At 45.3% G+C, this 17,551-nt stretch overlaps 1 protein-coding gene across 1 annotated transcript in view; it reads left to right on the top strand.

Annotated features, from left to right (window-relative positions):
* The window catches only part of SCD5 (stearoyl-CoA desaturase 5), a 77,992-nt gene extending 61,288 nt beyond the window's left edge, over nucleotides 1–16,704 (top strand). Inside the window, exons 4-5 of the mRNA XM_038399496.2 lie at nucleotides 4,804–5,036; nucleotides 14,784–16,704. Coding sequence (XP_038255424.1) covers nucleotides 4,804–5,036; nucleotides 14,784–14,974 — 424 coding nt within the window. The 3' untranslated portion in view covers nucleotides 14,975–16,704. The remainder of the gene's footprint in view (nucleotides 1–4,803; nucleotides 5,037–14,783) is intronic.
* The last annotated feature ends 847 nt before the right edge of the window (nucleotides 16,705–17,551 follow it).

Here is a 17,551-nt window from a genome sequence, read left to right as displayed (position 1 = left end):
TTAAAGTGGCCTGAAAAACGTTTGTGTGCGCGCGTGGGTATCTGTCATAATCTGGGAGCAGCAACTTTAGTAAGACAGCAAAAAGTTCCCCTCAATGACCCACCCTGTTTTTTATAATTGTGCTTTTTGCCAGGTCTGTGTGTGACCCCTTGCAACCTTCCCCCCACAAATTTAAGCACCGAGGAATGCTGAGCCAGAGCTCCCTTTGCCTGTCAGTCTGAGGATAAATTGCCTCTCATTCTCCAGTGCCAAGCCCTTGTGGGACACAGCGCATTACCCTGCTATGCAGGCTTGCCTGTGGCACCTTTAAATTCTCTTGCCAGCCCCTGATTTTGTTTTGTCTTCAGACTATTCAGCTCTTCTTGGCCTGTTCTCCATCTTACGGCGCATTATCTTCTGTCTCTCTCCTCACCTCACCTCTTGTACCTCTTTGCTGCTCCTCTCTCTGTTGAATCATTCCACATGGCTTGCCAACTCCTTTGTCACATTATGCTCTTTCTGCCATTCACCCCTCCTTTCTGGTCGCCAGGCATCTGGTTTTTGACAGGAACGCCCGGTTGAAAAGGGACCCTGGTGGCTCTGGTCAGCACTGCCGATCAGGCCGTTAAATGTCTGGTCGGTGGCGCACCAGGGCAGGCAGGCTCCCATCCCTACCCGGTTCCGTGGTGACATGTCCCTCCAGCTGGAGGGTAGCCACGGGGGCGCCTCATGCTGCCCCTGCCCCAGGTGCTGGCTCCACAGTTCCCATTGGCCAGGAACCATGGCCATGGGAGCTGCGAGGGCAGCACGTGAGGACGGGGGCAGCACATGGAGACCCCATGGCCACACCTCCGCCTTGGAGCTGGACATGGTGGCTGCTTCTGGGAGCCGCCTGCGGTAAGTGCTGCCTGGAGCCTGTATCCCTCGCCCCCTCCTGCTCCCCAACCCCCTGCTCTAGCTCGGAACCCCCTCCCGTGCCCCAACCCGCTGACCCAGCCCAGAACCCCCTCCCACACACAAACTCCCTCCCATAGACCGCACCGCATCCCACACTCCAACCCCCTGCCCCGCCCCTGAGCCCCTCCCACACTCTGAACCCCTCAGCCCCAGCCTTGAGCCCCCTCCTGCACCCCAAACCCCTCATCCCCAGCCACATACTAGAGCCCACACTCCTAGCTGGAGCCCTCACCCACTTCTGCACCCCAACCCCTGCCCCAGCCTGGTGAAAATGAGCAACTGAGCAAGAGTAGGGGAGAGCAAGCAATTGAGGGAGAGGGGATGGAGTGAGTGATGGTGGGGCCTCAGAGAGGGGGCAGGGCAGGGGTGGAGCCTTGGGAGAAAAGGCAGGGCAAGGATGTTTGGTTTTTGGCAATTAGAAAGTTGGCAACCCTACTCTTTTTTTTCTCTCTTTCTCTCACACTCAGACTCACCCCCTCCCCATCTTTTTGCCTCCCTCCTGGCTTAGTTTAGCATTCTGCATCACTTATCAGCCTGCTCTCCCTTTCTTTTTGCCTCTTGCACTATTCAGCTTTGTTTCCTCCACGCCTTTGTGTGTGTGTCTTGTTCCCCTTCCCCAGCCCCCACATTTGATCATACAAACTTGGCTGAACTGTCGGACCAAGTTGTCACATTTCAGGGCTTTGAAAACTACTTTTCCTCATGAAATTCTGAGGAAAAAATAGATTGGTCAGAGTTACAGCTGCTTATAGATTTGGGGGCTTTATTGAAAGTAAATGGGTGTGAACCCCTGGCCTTCATTGGAGTTCCACCTTCAGACACCTGGTCTGTATCTGTCTGTTTTATAATCTCTTCTTTACATGTGCCTATAACTTTCTCCAAAATGCCCCGAGGGGGACTGAAATCTTCTATGCAGTCTCAGCAAAGGGGTGATTTTCACTGGAAAGTTTGAGGAAAATCCCTCCTCTATTTTTGTAGTATGTGAGAATACAAATAATTAAAAATAAAGAAGTGGGCAGACCACAGACATGGCTTAGATTGTAAGTTTATCAGGGCATGGATTGTCTTTTTGGTCTGTGTTTGTACAAGGCCTAGCACAGTGGAGCCATGGTCTGTGACTGAGGACCCTAAGTGCTACCACAAATCAAGTAAAAGATTTTGATGATGATACATTGCCCATTGAAGTCAATGGAAGGCCTCCCATTGACTTGAGTGGGTGCTGGCTAAGGCCCTGCTTGTGTAGCCAGGTAGGCAAATTCAGGCCCAGTGAGGTTTGTGACGTGATGGGGACTTGGTGCCCAATCAAATCAGCCTAGATACCAGAAGATTTTTAAAAGGCTAAAATCTTCTTGCAGTTACATCTGTATTACCCACTTAAATGACACAATTTTCAGTCATAGATTTTGAAGAAAGAAGGAACCATTAAGGTCTGGTCTGACCTGTAACATAGGCCATAGAACCTCTCCTAATAATTCTTGCCCTTCACTTCTGTTTGAGCTAGCGCATATCCTCTAATTTTCTTCTTCCTTTATGGAGGCGTTTGTGCCTTTGCAATCTGAGTGGTGAAAGTGAAAATAAAAACCGTGCCAGTGGCCAACATGCTCAATGTGCTTCAATATCAAAATATCGACAAACATGAACCTGCATGATAATTCTCCTCTCATTGAATCTCTGCTAATTCCTCAGCATCAAAGTTCTCAGTCCATCCTATTGCTAATCTCAAGTGATTAGCAGACCTAAGGGCATGGGACCGCTGCCAGTGCAAGTTGTGATTTGCTAGGGAAATTAATCATGGCTCAATGTGCCTAGACAGAACTTTCATATGTATTGTAACAGACCTGTAGCCTCTTTGGACCTTTTTTCATGGCTGTCTTCACTCTGCTGCTGCAATTGTTTGGTGCTTCATGCAGCAGTGGGGAGAGAACGCCAATATCCCTGCTCCAAAACCAGTGTTTCCTATGGATGGCGCTCAAGAAGAATCTTTGCTAGCTGTAGGATAATAGTGCATTTGACACAAACATAGTTGGACAGTCCAGCCCAGCTGATATACCTTAATTGCCATACTGGGACATAGGGCAAATGGTCTTTGGTACATTTCATAGAGACAGGCTCCAGTGGCAAAGTTTGCAGCCAAAAGCGGAACTTTCCCAAAGTTCCGGGGTGTTCAGACAGAGGATTTGCACTGTACAGTTTGATTTCCGGTATTTTGATCAATTGTAATTTATGGCTTTAAATACTCTGACTGTCATAGAACCTTGAATCACTAGTCCTTTTCCCCTTGAAACACAAAACAAGCTAGTTATGCATATCTGGAGCTTCCCCTGCTGCGTTCAACCTTCCCCCAGCCTAGCTGACATTACCTGTCTTTTCCTCATAGACAGATTAATGTTGAATGCAATTTTCACTCTGACAGAAAACAGCTGCAATTTTATGGTAATTTTTCCCCCTTCAGCAAAGTCCTTTAATTATTCCTCTTTTAGTCAGCCTGTGCAACTTACCATTAAAAGCCAGCACATCTTCCATGTAGCCTATTGACAGCAGCTGACAAATAGGCAAGGAGAGAGCTGAAACAAAACGACCAAACACTCCTCTACTAACATTCTTGTGGAGGAACAGAAAAGCTCCTGACATTTAACAAGCAGTGTTTTGGCCCTACCGCTCATGAGTAATTGATCTTCACGCTTTTCTTTCGAGCAGACTGTTGGAAACATAACCACAAAGGCGGTGAGCAAGGGAGGGAGGAAACAAGCTTTTAAGAATGAAAAATGGTTTACCTTCCTAATGCATGATTCTTGCTGGCAACTGTTTCTGAGTATTCTAAATAATGGTTTGCAAATGTCCTCTGTGTTAATAAAGCAGAAATCTGCGCTTGAAGGTAAAATTGAGGGGCAGATTGCATTTACTTTAGTTAATGCTGCCAAGTCAGCACCATTTTTTTGTGTGCAAAAACAAATTAAGGTCCAAATGGCTGAATGCAGCTAATATCTGCTGTGATTTGTTTCAGTTTGGAAAACCAGCTCAATTTTTCGACTGTTTTTCCCCTGCTGGAGTGAGTTGGTAATCTGCAGAGCTCCTCATCTGCTGCAGTTCTGTTCCAATGAACTTTCTTTGGCATAATAAGGATTATACCTGTCTTTTATATAATGCTTCTCATCCGTAGATTCTCTGATCTCCACTTTTACACATGGGGAAACTGAGGCACGGAGTGGTGAAGTGACTTACCCAAGGTCATGCAGAAAGCCAGTGGCAAAGCTGGGACTAAACCAAGAGCTCCTTAATGCTACTCCCATGCTCTGTCCACTAGGCAGCACTAGCACATATGACTATCAGAAATGAGTAAAAACTCCCGGGTCAGCACCAAGTGAGTAAACTGCCAATAGCCCGTGAAATATACAGATGTTCTTCTCTATTCAAGTAAATAAATCTCCCAATAAATAGCTCTGTACAAGGCTTAGAGGAAAGGAGGAATTACAGGAACTGCATGACAGATTTTCTTTTGAAATCTATTTTTCATGTAATAATATTATTATTATTTTGTATTACTGTTGCACTTAGAGACCTTGAATGAGCTCAAGGTCCCATCATTCTAGCCACTGCATATACACATAGCAAGATTCAGCCCCTGCCCCAAAAAGCTTATCATCTAAATAGACTTCTAGGACAAACAAAGTTCTATTATTTCCATTTTACAGATGAGGAATCCAGACACAGAGAGATGAAGTGACCTGCCCCAAGCCACACAGGGAGTCTGTCGCAGAGACAGAAATTGAACCCAAGTATCCTGAATCCTAGTCCAGTTCAGTAACCATGCAGCTCCTGCTCTGGTCACAGAAATGCTGTTATTCCTGTCCCTTTCTCTCCCTGTAGGTACTATAAGAGTTCAGTAGCGCTAATGTGTTTTGTGATCCCCACCCTGGTTCCCTGGTACATCTGGGGGGAGAGTCTGTGGAATTCCTACTTCCTTGCTTCCATCCTTCGTTACACCGTCTCACTCAACGTCACCTGGCTGGTCAACAGCGCGGCTCACATGTACGGCAATCGACCCTACGACAAGTACATCAGCCCCCGGCAGAATGCATTTGTCACTTTAGGAGCCATTGGTGAGTACTAGGCAAAATGTCTCTTTGAAGCATTAACTTGGGTTACTTTGCGCTTTGCCAAGCTCTAGCTAGCAATGGGATTTCCTTTCACTGCAAACAGAGCAGCCACTAGAACCATGCACATAGGCTAGTCAGCAATCCATTCCTTGAGTGCTTAATCCTGGCCAGGATTTAGGCAGTCTGTCTGCAGAAATCTTTTGCAGCACAGTGTGTGAGCCAGACAGCAGGCCATGAGTGTCTAGCATCCTAAGTAAAGATTCCTTGTTTGTTTTTATTACACTGACCTGAGCCCTGTCTCTCTTCTCTCACAAGGGCCACTCAACTAAATCCATGTCACCAGCTGGCCAGGCACTCCCAATGCACTCAGTTATGAAACAATTATTACAGTCTTGGAGGCAGTAGTGGGATGAAATTCAGCCAAAGCTTACAAGCAGCAAAGCCCCAAAACCATTGTGGCCACTATATAAAGCCACTGCTTCTGGCCAAGATTTTCAAAAATGTGTGCCTGAACTTAGGTGCTTACAGAGAAGATTCTTAAAGGCACAAAGGGCAGTTAGGCTCCCACCACTTACAGGAATAGGGTGTTTAACTGTCCTTTGTGCCTATGAAAATCTCCCCTAGTTCATATATGTAGGTGCCTAAGTAATTGGGCTGATTTCAAGAAATGCTGAGCACCCAGGAACATCCAGCCATCCCAGTGGGAGCTGTTGGGTTCGCTGCACTTTTGAAAATCAGACCATGTATCTGGGGTGGGATTTTCAAAAGCCTAACTTTGTTTCCATGGAAGCCTACTGTATTCCAGGTGGTTCTTAAACCACGCTCATCACCGTCGTATCTGAGCGCCTTCCAGTTAAGCAACATCACTACATATCTGGCATATATTGTTTGTCCTCTCATCCTCTCCCCAGAGGGAGAAGTGTGTGCAGTGCAGTGTCTTGTTTTGGTAGGGTGCGTCTTATATCCCTGTTGCTATGTTTTTTTTATATTAGAGAAGACAAGGCCAGAGAAATGTGCCTTGCATTTGGAGAGGAAAATGAGGTTTGCGATGGCCCCTAGTTCCTTGCGGGAGTTCATTCCACTATCTTGGACTGGCCCCTAGAGAAAGTTGTGTCTCCTGCACCAATGAGCTTTAACCTTATTGTTGAGAGTTCCGTGGTGCCAGACGAGCGTATTTGTTGACCACAGTCTTCATCCCAGAACTTTAGATACCCTGGGCCTGAGACCTTGAATTAATTTTCAAATCTCTGGGAAGACAGCATAGAGAGAGGAGGACAGGTTTGATATATTCTTGGTTTTGTAGTCCGTGTTGCTGAGATGTGCTACAGTGTTCTGAAATAGCTGGAGTTTCCTAAGTGCTGAAGGCTTCATGCCCAGGTATATTGCATTGCTGTAATCCAACCGAGAGAGGATGAAGGCATAAATAACTGAGGGCAGGTCTTCATCTGCTAACATGGGACAGAATTTCCTAGCCAAGGAGAGATGGTAAAAAGAGTTACTTATGGATGCTGCTAGGAGAGAGTTCAGTGTCTCCAAGGAACCCAAGAGTATTCCTAGACTATGGACCTAGCTGACCAATTGTGGGAGTGTATCTTCAACCAATGAAGACTGCACCATAGCTGCAAGCTCTTCAAGATACTTTCCTCTGCCCACCAACATCACCTCTGTCTTGCTCGGGGTCGGGGTCAGCTTCAGCTAGCTGTTCTTCACCCATGAGCTGATCTTATCCAAGCACTTGGCCCTCTTGGTGATAGTGCTATGGTCATGTGTGAATATGATTGCATGTAGATGTTGAAAAGGACTGAAGAGAGAACTGGTCCTTGTGGAACTCCACACGTGAGAAGTCTGGTAGTAGAGGTGCAGTTTCCCTGCACAACTTGTTGGATGCACCCCTCCAGGAAGGGCTTAAGACATTTTAGCATGTTACCCTGGATCCCTGCCATCTCTCTCAGGTGAGACAACAGAAACTCAGTCAACATTGTGGAATGCTGCCAAGAGATCCAGAAGGAGGAGAATGGATGTCTCTCCTCTATCCACTGGCAGAAGGAGATCGTCCAACAGTGCCACTAGGGCAGTTTTGGTTTTGTCCTGGCCTGAATCCAGAATGAGATGGTCCGGGTCATGTTGGCTTCAGTTACATGAGCTTATAGTTCACCTTTTGCTAGCTTGTCTATGAGCTTGGAATGAGAAGTCTGACAGTGGATGGTAGTTGGCTAGGACCGAAGCATTCAAGGTGGGTTACTTCAGCATTGGTCAGGCTAGTGTGTGTTTGAAGGAGGAAGGGAAGTTTCCTTCTGTGAATGAGGCTTTGATCATTTCAGTCAGGAGTGGCACCAGTTGTTCAAGACTCTTTCACAAGTCAGGAAGGGCATGGGTTGGATTCACAGCTCTTGGGCTGAGACTCCTTTAAGTGTTAAGAACTGCTTGATGAATGAACTCTGGGAATGCAGGTGGGCTGTTTGGTTGGTGGGTGGAGATGGAGTGGATCCCAGCTGTTTGAGCAGGTTTCCTAATGCTGCGTGATGTTTTCAGTGAAGTAGGACGATAGATCTTCACAGCACTTGGTGCTCCACTCCACAGCAGGTTGTCCTCATTCAGGATTAATGAAGCTGTTTACCATCCTGGATAACTGCTTGGAGAGGGATTTGGCAGCCACAGTGGAGGCTGATAGAAAGGTTCTCTTGGCTTGTAATATAACCTCAGCCTAGGCTTTGAGGAATTTGTTTCATCCTCTCTAAATCAGCCTTTGTTTTCTTCTATCAGTGCTCAAATTTCCATCCCTCTCTCTTCACCCAGCACAAAGCATCAGTAGCCACGGAGATCTGTGTGAGCAATGTGGAGGAAGGGGCTGTGTGGGGGCCAGTGTGTCAGTGGCTGACTGTAGAAAGGTAACTAGGTTCTCAACCCCTCGTCCTGTGGATGGAGTGCTATTGTCCTTTGTCAGGCTTTGGAACTGGTTCGAGTCCATGAGTCTTCGTGGTTGAATCAGGATCACTGGACCTTCTTGTTGCCTGGGTGCTGGAAGGTCTTTGACCACTGCCTTCATGAGGTGATCATCTGTCTAAGACAGTGGCTGGGCTGTGATGTTCTCCATTTTGACATCTAGGCCAAAAAATAGGTCCAAGGTGTGACGAGTGCATGGGTTGGATCAGAGGTGACCAGTTTAAGTCCTAGGGTGGCAAGTGAGGAGATGAGTTAGGGGGCTTTGGCATCTGTGGCCTAGTTGAATGTGTGTGTTGAAATCTCCCAGGATGACAAGTCAGCAGCATTTCACCACCATCACTGACAAGGGTTCGGTGAGCTCCTTTGTGAATCATTTAATCTGTGTTGGTTTGTAAATGAGCATAAAACCTGTGTTAGCTTTGGGTCTGGTTTTGACTGCCAGATGCATCAGTTCAAATGAAGTTGTCTTACGTGAGGCACATCTCTTGCGTTGGATGTTTACTAAGAAGATGAATGCAGGGCCGTCTGCCTTCTTGTTCTGTTTAGGTCTGTGATGTACCGGGTATCCTGAGGGAATGAGGTGCACGAGCACAGGGCTTGCTGAATCCAGTCAGGTCTTGGGGATGCAGGCTATATTGGGTGCTTTGTCACTGATGAGGATGTATATTGTTTATTGTTTGTTAGCTGAAAATCTTGCATTGTTCATCATCAGCTTTAGTTTGTATTGCCTGCTTCTGGTCCCTGCCTCGGTAGGGGTCTTGTACAGTGTGTAGGCATTAAATGTCTGAAATCGGGTTTCTTTTTTCCGTTTCCTTGGACAGTTCTTCCCAATTAGAACAGTAATAGGTGGTGATGTAGAGGTTGCTACGGGATGGGACGTTGTTACAAATTCCACCCTTAGATGCTAAGTATGGATTTAGGCTCCTATGAGGTACCTACTTCGGACCATCTTAGCTTCTGTATTCATCATACATAACTGAACCTGACTTCTGCTCTTCCCACTATCCGTGCTTCTGAGTTTGTGATAGTCTATCTCCTCCTCCTCCCCTTTTAATCACAATAATTTTGCCTACTGGATGGCACACATCTGTGTCCCAAAACCAAAGCTCTGGCCTGCTACTCTAACCAATAAAAACAGATATTTCCCACTTCCCGGGGCTAACCCAGCATTAATTGAAGCCTCATGCCATATGATTACCCTCTTCCCTTATTATTTGAATAGACTAGTATAGTGGCTATTTTGACAGTCAATCACGCCGTTGCCACACGTAAATACTGCATGAATGTCAGACACCCTTGAATGCAAATGTCAGGGCGTGGGCACATTCCGCTTGAACAATGAAATGAATAGGAAGGGTTATTAGCTGCCACAGGGGATGTTCAGTGTTTTCTGTAATAGAAAGGAAGTCAGGGAGCTTATCTCTGCTCTCACCTTCGCCTGACTCCTCCACTCTCTCCCACTGCAGGTTTTCTCGGCTCCCTGCTGCTGCATAGTTTTTAACTCTCTCTCTTATAACTGTCTTAAGAGTTCTACCAGCGTATGACTCAAGCCCTGTTAGGAAAGAACTGCTACGCTTCTCTCTGTTACCTTAACTGAAACATCCATTCAGCAGCGAGCTTTTGATGGGGAACCTGAGCTATTGCTCTCAGAATGCTAAACTTATTCTTTTGGGCTCACAGAATGATAGATTAGGGTTGGAAGAGACCTCAGGAGGTCACCTAGTCCAACCCTCAATGCTCTGCTTCAGATACATGTGTGGGGCTCTGGCTGATGGCAGCATGTCCTGTCTAATAGTTGGGCTGGATGCTGCCAAAGGTTGTCAGGAATGGGAGACTGGAACCAATACTGAAACCAGTTTAGCTTATAGCGTGTGTGAGACAAAAAACCTTGCGCTGCCCTGCGATAGAGGCATGGTTGAGCCTCAAGTCTCAGTTGAGCTGAAAAGAGATTTGTTTTGCCTACACTAGCAGCCAAGCTGTTTTCAACAGTGGGGCCTTCTGGTTCATTTGTGACAGCCTTGGAATAGGCCAATTTTGTGATAGGGCCGAAAGGGAACTTCTTCCATAGTTCTCATCCAGGGGTGTCCTTGTAAAATCATGTTGGATCACTCCTGTCACGGGGACACCTCCCTGTGGCCACAGCTGGGGATTTGCTCATGACCAATCTGATGCCCCCCTCCTTCAGTTTCTCACCCCATTGTCTCATTCTCTCTCTCTCTGGAGTCAGGTTACTGCCCCTCCATCCCTCAGGATGCTCTCTCTTCATGGCTTGGTCCTCTGGCCAGGTCACTTTAGTCTTTCCCTTCCAGGGTCTCAAAGTCCTACTGGACAAACTGTCTCAAGCAGTCTTCTGCTCCACTGCCCAGTCTGTGCCACTTCCCCAGTGGCTGGTAGGGGAACCTAGGCCTGCCCCCTACTCCGGGTTCCAGCCCAGGGACTTCTACAACCAGTGGGCAAGATCTGCATTGTCCCAGACCTTGCTGCTGTTTCCCTTAGCTGCTTCCTACTTCATCTCTTTCTGGCTCCTTCTCCACCTTCATGTGGGTACTCCCTTCCCTCAGAGCTAAGATCCCAGGGCTTCTAATCCCCCTCCCTCCCATTTGTTCCTTTCCCTCTCTAAGCCCAGAAAGTTACTACAGCCCCCTTCTTATTCTCTAATTTCTGGATTTATAGCAGTTTAGCCTGCCTCTTGCTCAACTGGGCTTCATCATCAACTAAAAGTTTCATAGATTCATAGATATTAAGGTCAGAAGGGACCATTAGGATCATCTAGTCTGACCTCCTGCACAATGCAGGCCACAGAATCTCACCCACACACTCCTGCAAAAAACCTCTCACCTATGCCTGAGCTATTGAAGTCCTCAAATCGTAGTTTAAAGACTTCAAGGAGCAGAAAATCCTTCAGCAAGTGACCTGTGCCCCATGCTACAGAGGAAGGCGAAAAACCTCCAGGGCCTCTTCCAATCTGCCCTGGAGGAAAATTCCTTCCCGACCCCAAATATGGCTATCAGCTAAACCCTGAGCATATTGGCAAGATTCACCAGCCAGATACCCAGGAAAGAATTCTCTGTAGTAACTCAGATCCCACCCCATCTAACATCCCATCACAGACCATTGGGCCTATTTACCATGAATATTTAAAGATTAATTAATTGCCAAAATCATGTTATCGCATCATACCTTCTCCTCTATAAACTTATCGAGTTTAATCTTAAAGCCAGATAGATCTTTTGCCCCCGCTGCTTCCCTTGGAAGGCTATTCCAAAAGTTCACTCTTCTGATGGTTAGAAACCTTTGTCTAATTTCAAGTCTAAAGTTCCCAATGACCAGTTTATATCCATTTGTTCTTGTGTCCACATTGGTATTGAGCTTAAATAATTCCTCTCCCTCTCCTGTATTTATCCCTGTGATAGATTTATAGAGAGCAATCATATCTCCCCTCAACCTTCCTTTGGTTAGGCTAAACAAGCCAAGCTCCTTGAGTCTCCTTTCATAAGACCGGTTTTCTATCCCTCGGATCATCCTAGTAGCCCTTTTCTGTACCTGTTCCAGTTTGAATTCATCCTTCTTAAACATGGGAGACCAGAACTGTACACAGTATTCCAGATGAGGTCTCAACAGTGCCTTGTATAACGGTACTAACACCTCCTTATCTCTACTGGAAATACCTCGCCTGAAGCATCCCAGGACCACATTAGCTTTTTTCACGGCCATATCATGTTGGTGGCTCATAGTAATCCTATGATCAACCAATACTCCAAGGTCCTTCTCCTCCTCCTTTACTTATAATTAATGCATCCCCAGCTTATAACTAAAATTCTTGTTATTAATCCCTAAATGCATGACCTTACACTTCTCACTATTAAATTTTATCTTATTACTATTACTCCAGTTTACAAAGTCATCCAAATCTTCCTGTATGATATCCCAGTCTCTCTCTAAATTGGCAATACCTCCCAGCTTTGTATCATCTGCAAACTTTATTAGCACACTCCCACTTTTTGTGCCGAGATCAGTAATAAAAAGATTGGTCCCAAAACCGATCCCTGAGGAACTCCACTGGTAACCTCCCTCTAGCCTGACAGTTCACCTTTTCAGTAGGACCCGCTGTAGTTTCCCTGTTAACCATTTCCTTATCCACATTTCAGTTTTCATATTGATCCCCATCTTTTCCAATTTAACTAATAATTCCCCATGTGGCACGGTATCAGACGCCTCACTGAAATCTAGGTAAATTTGATCCACTGCGTTTCCTTTGTCTAAAAAATCTGTTATTTTCTCAAAGAAGGAGATCAGGTTGGTTTGGCACGATCTACCTTTTGTAAAGCCATGTTGTATTTTGTCCCATTTACCATGGACTTCAATGTCCTTAACTACTTTCTCCTTCAAAATTTTTTCCAAGACCTTGCATACTACAGATGTCAAACTAACAGGCCTATAGTTACCCGGGTCACTTTTTTTCCCTTTCTTAAAAATAGGAACTATGTTAGCAATTCTCCAATCATATGGTACAACCCCTGAGTTTACAGATTCATTAAAAATTCTTGCTAATGGGCTTGCAATTTCATGCGCCAGTTCCTTTAATATTCTTGGGTGAAGATTATCTGAGTCCCCTGATATAGTCCCGTTAAGCTGTTAGAGTTTGGCTTCTACCTCAGCTATGGTAATATCTACCTCCATATCCTCATTCCCATTTGTCATGCTACCATTATCCCTAAGATCCTCTTTAGCCTTATTAAAGACTGAGGCAAAGTATTTGTTTAGATATTGGGCCATGCCTAGATTATCCTTGACCTCCACTCCATTCTCAGTGTTTAGCGGCCCCACTTCTTCTCTCTTTGTTTTCTTCTTATTTATATGGCTATAGAACCTTTTACTATTGGTTTTAATTCCCTTTGCAAGGTCTATCTCTACTTGACTTTTAGCCTGTCTCACTTTATCCCTACATGTTCTGACCTCAATAAGGTAGCTTTCCTTGCTGATCCCTCCCATCTTCCACTCCCAGTATGCTTTCTGCTTTTTCTTAATCACCTCTCTGAGATGCTTGCTCATCCAGCTTGGTCTACAACTCCTGCCTATGAATTTTTTCCCCTTTCTTGAGATGCAGGCTTCCAATAGCTTCTGCAGCTTTGATTTAAAGTAATCCCAGGCCTCCTCTGCCTTTAGATCCATAAGTTCTTCAGTCCAACCCACTTCCCTAACTAATTTCCTTAATTTTTGAAAGTCAGCCCTTTTGAAATCAAAAACCCTAGTTGAAGATCTATTTTTGTTAATCCTTCCATTTAGTTTGAACTGAATTAGCTCATGATCACTTGAACCAAGGTTGTCCCCTACAACCATTTCTTCTATAAGATCCTCACTACTCACCAAAACCAAATCTAAAATGGCATCCCCTCGGTTCAGCAACTACTTGATGAAGGAATCCATCAGTTATCTCATCTAGGAAAATCTGAGCCCTATTATTATTACTAGCACTGGTCCTCCAGTCTATATCTGGGAAGTTAAAGTCTCCCATGATCACGCAGTTTCCATTAGTATTTACTTCATTAAAAACATTCAGCCCTGACTCTTCTCCTCCAGCCCTGAATCTTCTCCTCCAGCCTCCCTGTGCAGCCTATCTCAGGGTTAATTGCCTCTTCCTCTCTACTTAGACCTTGTGTGAAGTAAGCACCCCAGTCCCTTCTTGTCCATCATGTGGTTTAGCAATAGGGGATTGTTTGTCAAATGTCTTTGCTGCCCCCTCTCAATGGGGGAAACAAAACCACAATGCACTTTATTGATGTGATGACTAAGTTTGCTACAGAAACCTTGTATAGATAAAGCTTCCTGTGAACTGAATTAAGCTACATCAATGTAAACCAGAGGTGGGCAAACTATGGTCCATGGGTCATATTCAGCCTGGCCCCTGAGCTCCTGGCCGGGGAGGCTAGCCCCTGGCCCCTCCTCTGCTGTTCCCCCTCCCCAGCAGCCACGCTGCCGCGTGGGCACCAGCACTGCAAGCTCCTGCCGCTCTGAGTGGCATGGTAAGGGGCGGCGGTGGCGGTGGCGGTATTCTCGGGCCGGGGCAGGGATTGGGTAGGGAGTTCCTGGGGGGCAGTCAAGGGACAGGGAATGGTTGGATGGGGCAGAGGTTCTGGGGCGGGGTGGTCGGGGAACAGGGGCAGTTGGATAGAGTGTGGGAGTCCCGGGGGGCCTGTCGGTGGATGAGGGGTGGATAGGGGTCGGGGGGGCAGTCAGGGGACAGGGAGCAGGGAGGGTTGGATAGCGGGTGGGATCCAGGGGGGGTGGTTTGGGGCGGGGGGTCCTGGGAGGGAGCGGTCAGGGGACAAGGAGCAAGGGGGGTTGGATGGGTCGGGCGTTCTGAGGAGGGCGGGAAGTGGGAGGGGGTGGATAGGGGGCAGGGGCCAGGCTGTTTGGGGGCACAGCATTCCCTATCTGGCCCTCCACACAGTTTCACACCCCGATGTGGTCCTCGGGCCAAAAAGTTTGCCCATCCCTGATGTAAACCAACTGTAAATTGAGATGAGTATCCACACCACAGTTTGCCCAGTTTAACTAAAAAACAATGTAAAAACCAATATTTGTGAAACTGGTGCAACTTTTTCAAAAAGGGAAGCCATAGATAGATAGATGAGGCTATGATCCTGCAACTTTTTCTCTCTGCATTTTAAATCAATGATGCACCTGGTGGGGTTACACTAGGGTAGAACATCTTACAGGATCAGGTATCTTCTATCTACCTAATCTATCTAATCACAAGATGTACTTTGTCCACTGCACTTAAAATCTCTCTTTTTGTTTTTCCAGGTGAAGGCTTCCACAATTACCATCACACCTTTCCATTTGATTATTCAGCCAGTGAACTTGGCTTGAAATTCAACCCAACCACATGGTTCATTGACTTCATGTTTTGGTTGGGGTTGGTTACTGACCGAAAACAGGCTCCCAAGGAGATGATCTTAGCCCGCAGAGAGAGGACTGGTGATGGCAGTGCTTGAAAATGTAACATTTCTGTGTAAATCAATGCTGTCGTGTTTGTCTGTACGTGTGTGTGCGTGCATTTTTTCTTTGGGAAAAATAGTTTTTTCAGATAAAATGGGCTAAATTAATCCCTGGGATAACTCCGTTTACTTTAGTGGCTTTATGTCAGGGGTGAATTTCGTCCCAATTTTTTTCCTGTTAGCTGTTTCATGTCCAAATCCCAGACTATGAAGTGTAAAAATATTGGATATTATTTAATATTAGTGTTCAACATCCTAGATCTTTGATTTTAGTCATTCTAGTTTAAGTCCAGTGTACACTGTAATATGCTTGTTCGTGTAAACCCTGGCAAGATGGAGGAGTTAACTATCCTTTCAAAGTGCGGTCCAGGTGAACGTTTGTTTTGTTTTTACTTGTCGACCAAACATGCTTTGAGACCATTTTTTTTGTGGGGGGGGAAGTTAGGGGGGTTGCGGATAGGGCCTGATATGCTGTTGCTAATACAAACAGAAAAGAATGTTTAAAAAATCCCCTGTACTGGGGAAAAATCAGTTTTAAAAAAGATGTTTGTCTGAAAATCTGTTTCCTTCTTTTTGTTTATCCTGTTTGCAAGACCCTTGCTCCTCTGTCTTTGTTTATATGAAATTCATTTATTGCTAAGCAGGCTTTTGTGTTAAAAGCTACACACTATACAAGCCAAAATACAAACTGATGCCATGCTGAGCTGATTCATTCATTGTCACATAAACATTGTAACTCGTAATGATATACTGCTCAACTATGTCTTAAACCAAAAAAGCTTTGATTTAAACGTTTGGAGACCTAGTTTATATTCTAACAGGTCACAGCCACTGCTGCATGCATATCTTAGCTACTTCTGCACAATAGGTGACTTCATTTTTTCCCCAGCTTTCACTATCAGGTCTTTAAAACCTGGCCTTTATCTAGATCACAGTTTTTCCTAATGTTACAACTGCATGCAGCCTCTATTGGTTTCAGAGCAAAATATATATTTAAAAAGTTATGTAGCTTCTGGATTTAACAGTTGCCTTGTAAAAGCAGCACGTCCAATTTAATGGGACCTACAGTCCTTTGTATTAGATGGTAGCCAGTGCAGGAGAAAGGCTTTATATTGTCTGCACTGGAGCACTTTTGAAGACAGAGGGCCTGATTCTCATTTACAGGGTTTGTCTACACTTAAAATGCTACAGCTGCACCGCTTCAGTGTAGACACGGCCTATGCTGATGGGAGGGGTTAGGTACTCCACTCACCGAGAGGCAGTAACTAGCTCGACGGAAGAATTCTTCTATCAACCTAGCGTTGTCCACACAGGGGCTTAGGTCAGCTTAACTATGCTCTGGGGTGTGTGGATTTTTCACACCCTTGACCAACATAGTTAAACCAGTCTAATTTTCTAGTGTAGCCCAGGCCTAAGATTCCATTTGCCCTTTCCTGGCAGTGTGCATGTGCCCACTTTCACGCCCATTTACACGGCAAAGGGAGGAGGGAGGGATGGTCTTAGTATAAATGAGAATCAGGCCCAGTTATTTTCAGGAAAGATGTATAATTTTCAAACCAAACTCAGTTCTTTTGGGTTTGTTTGGGTTTTCTTTAGTTTTTTAAATGATGCCAATATAAAATAATTGTCCTTATCCTGTACTTCATCCAGCAGGTGTTTAACAGTGTTAATTTGCCATTAATGACATGTAAACTCTTGAATAATTTACAATAAACAGCTATGAATTAGCCTGTGGCCTGGTCCTTGTTTGAAGATCTTTCATTAAATGGTGGTTTTATGAATGAATGATCAAAAATATTACACTTCTGCTCTGTGGCCAGTGGTTACTACAATCCTCTGTGAAGTCTCATCTAGGTCTGAACATGGCTCCACCCATTACCATAATATCTACCACCTCAAAACATTAATGAATTCATCCTCACATCATCCCTATTTGACAGGTGGGGAAACTGAGGCACAGCTATGGGAAGGGACTTGTTCAAGTTCGCACAGGACATTAGTATCAGAGCCAGGAATAGAACCCAAATCTCCTGAGTCCTAGTCCAAGGTCTTAACTACAAGTTCATCACCTGCTTTCTTCCTTCCTTGAATCTTACAGTTGGGCCCAACCAAGAGTGGCTAAAATGAGCAGGAACCCACACATCCAAAATGTAGCAGGTTGGTAGATTTGGAGGTGATGATGTGTATGTGAGGGAATGTGGCAAGGGAGAGATATTTTATGCCTCTCATAGATGATTTGTCCCTTTATAAAAAGTCCTGTTGTTATTGCGGCTTACCAGTTGGGGAAATAATATGAATTCAGTGGAGAGCTAAACTTTGGGTTTATAGCTTTCAGTTAATCTTTGGAATGAAGGATCTCAAAATTATACCAGTACTATCCCTGGACTGTGTTGAGTTCACCTCTCACCAAGCACATCTATAGAGCAAAACTTCACTACTTCCAATCCTGCAAATAGATGTATTGGTGTGAATCTTTATGACTGTATGGAGTTAAACTGAATTCAATGGTATTTTGCACTGATGTAAGAGATCCGCACTAGGTCACATTTCAGCAATACTAGGACCTAAGACTTT

This window comes from Dermochelys coriacea, chromosome 4 (assembly GCF_009764565.3).
Source record: "Dermochelys coriacea isolate rDerCor1 chromosome 4, rDerCor1.pri.v4, whole genome shotgun sequence".
In the NCBI taxonomy this organism is placed as follows: Eukaryota; Metazoa; Chordata; order Testudines; family Dermochelyidae; genus Dermochelys; species Dermochelys coriacea.
Note: the sequence above shows the minus strand (reverse complement) of the source record. Positions and strands in the feature narration are given on the sequence as shown.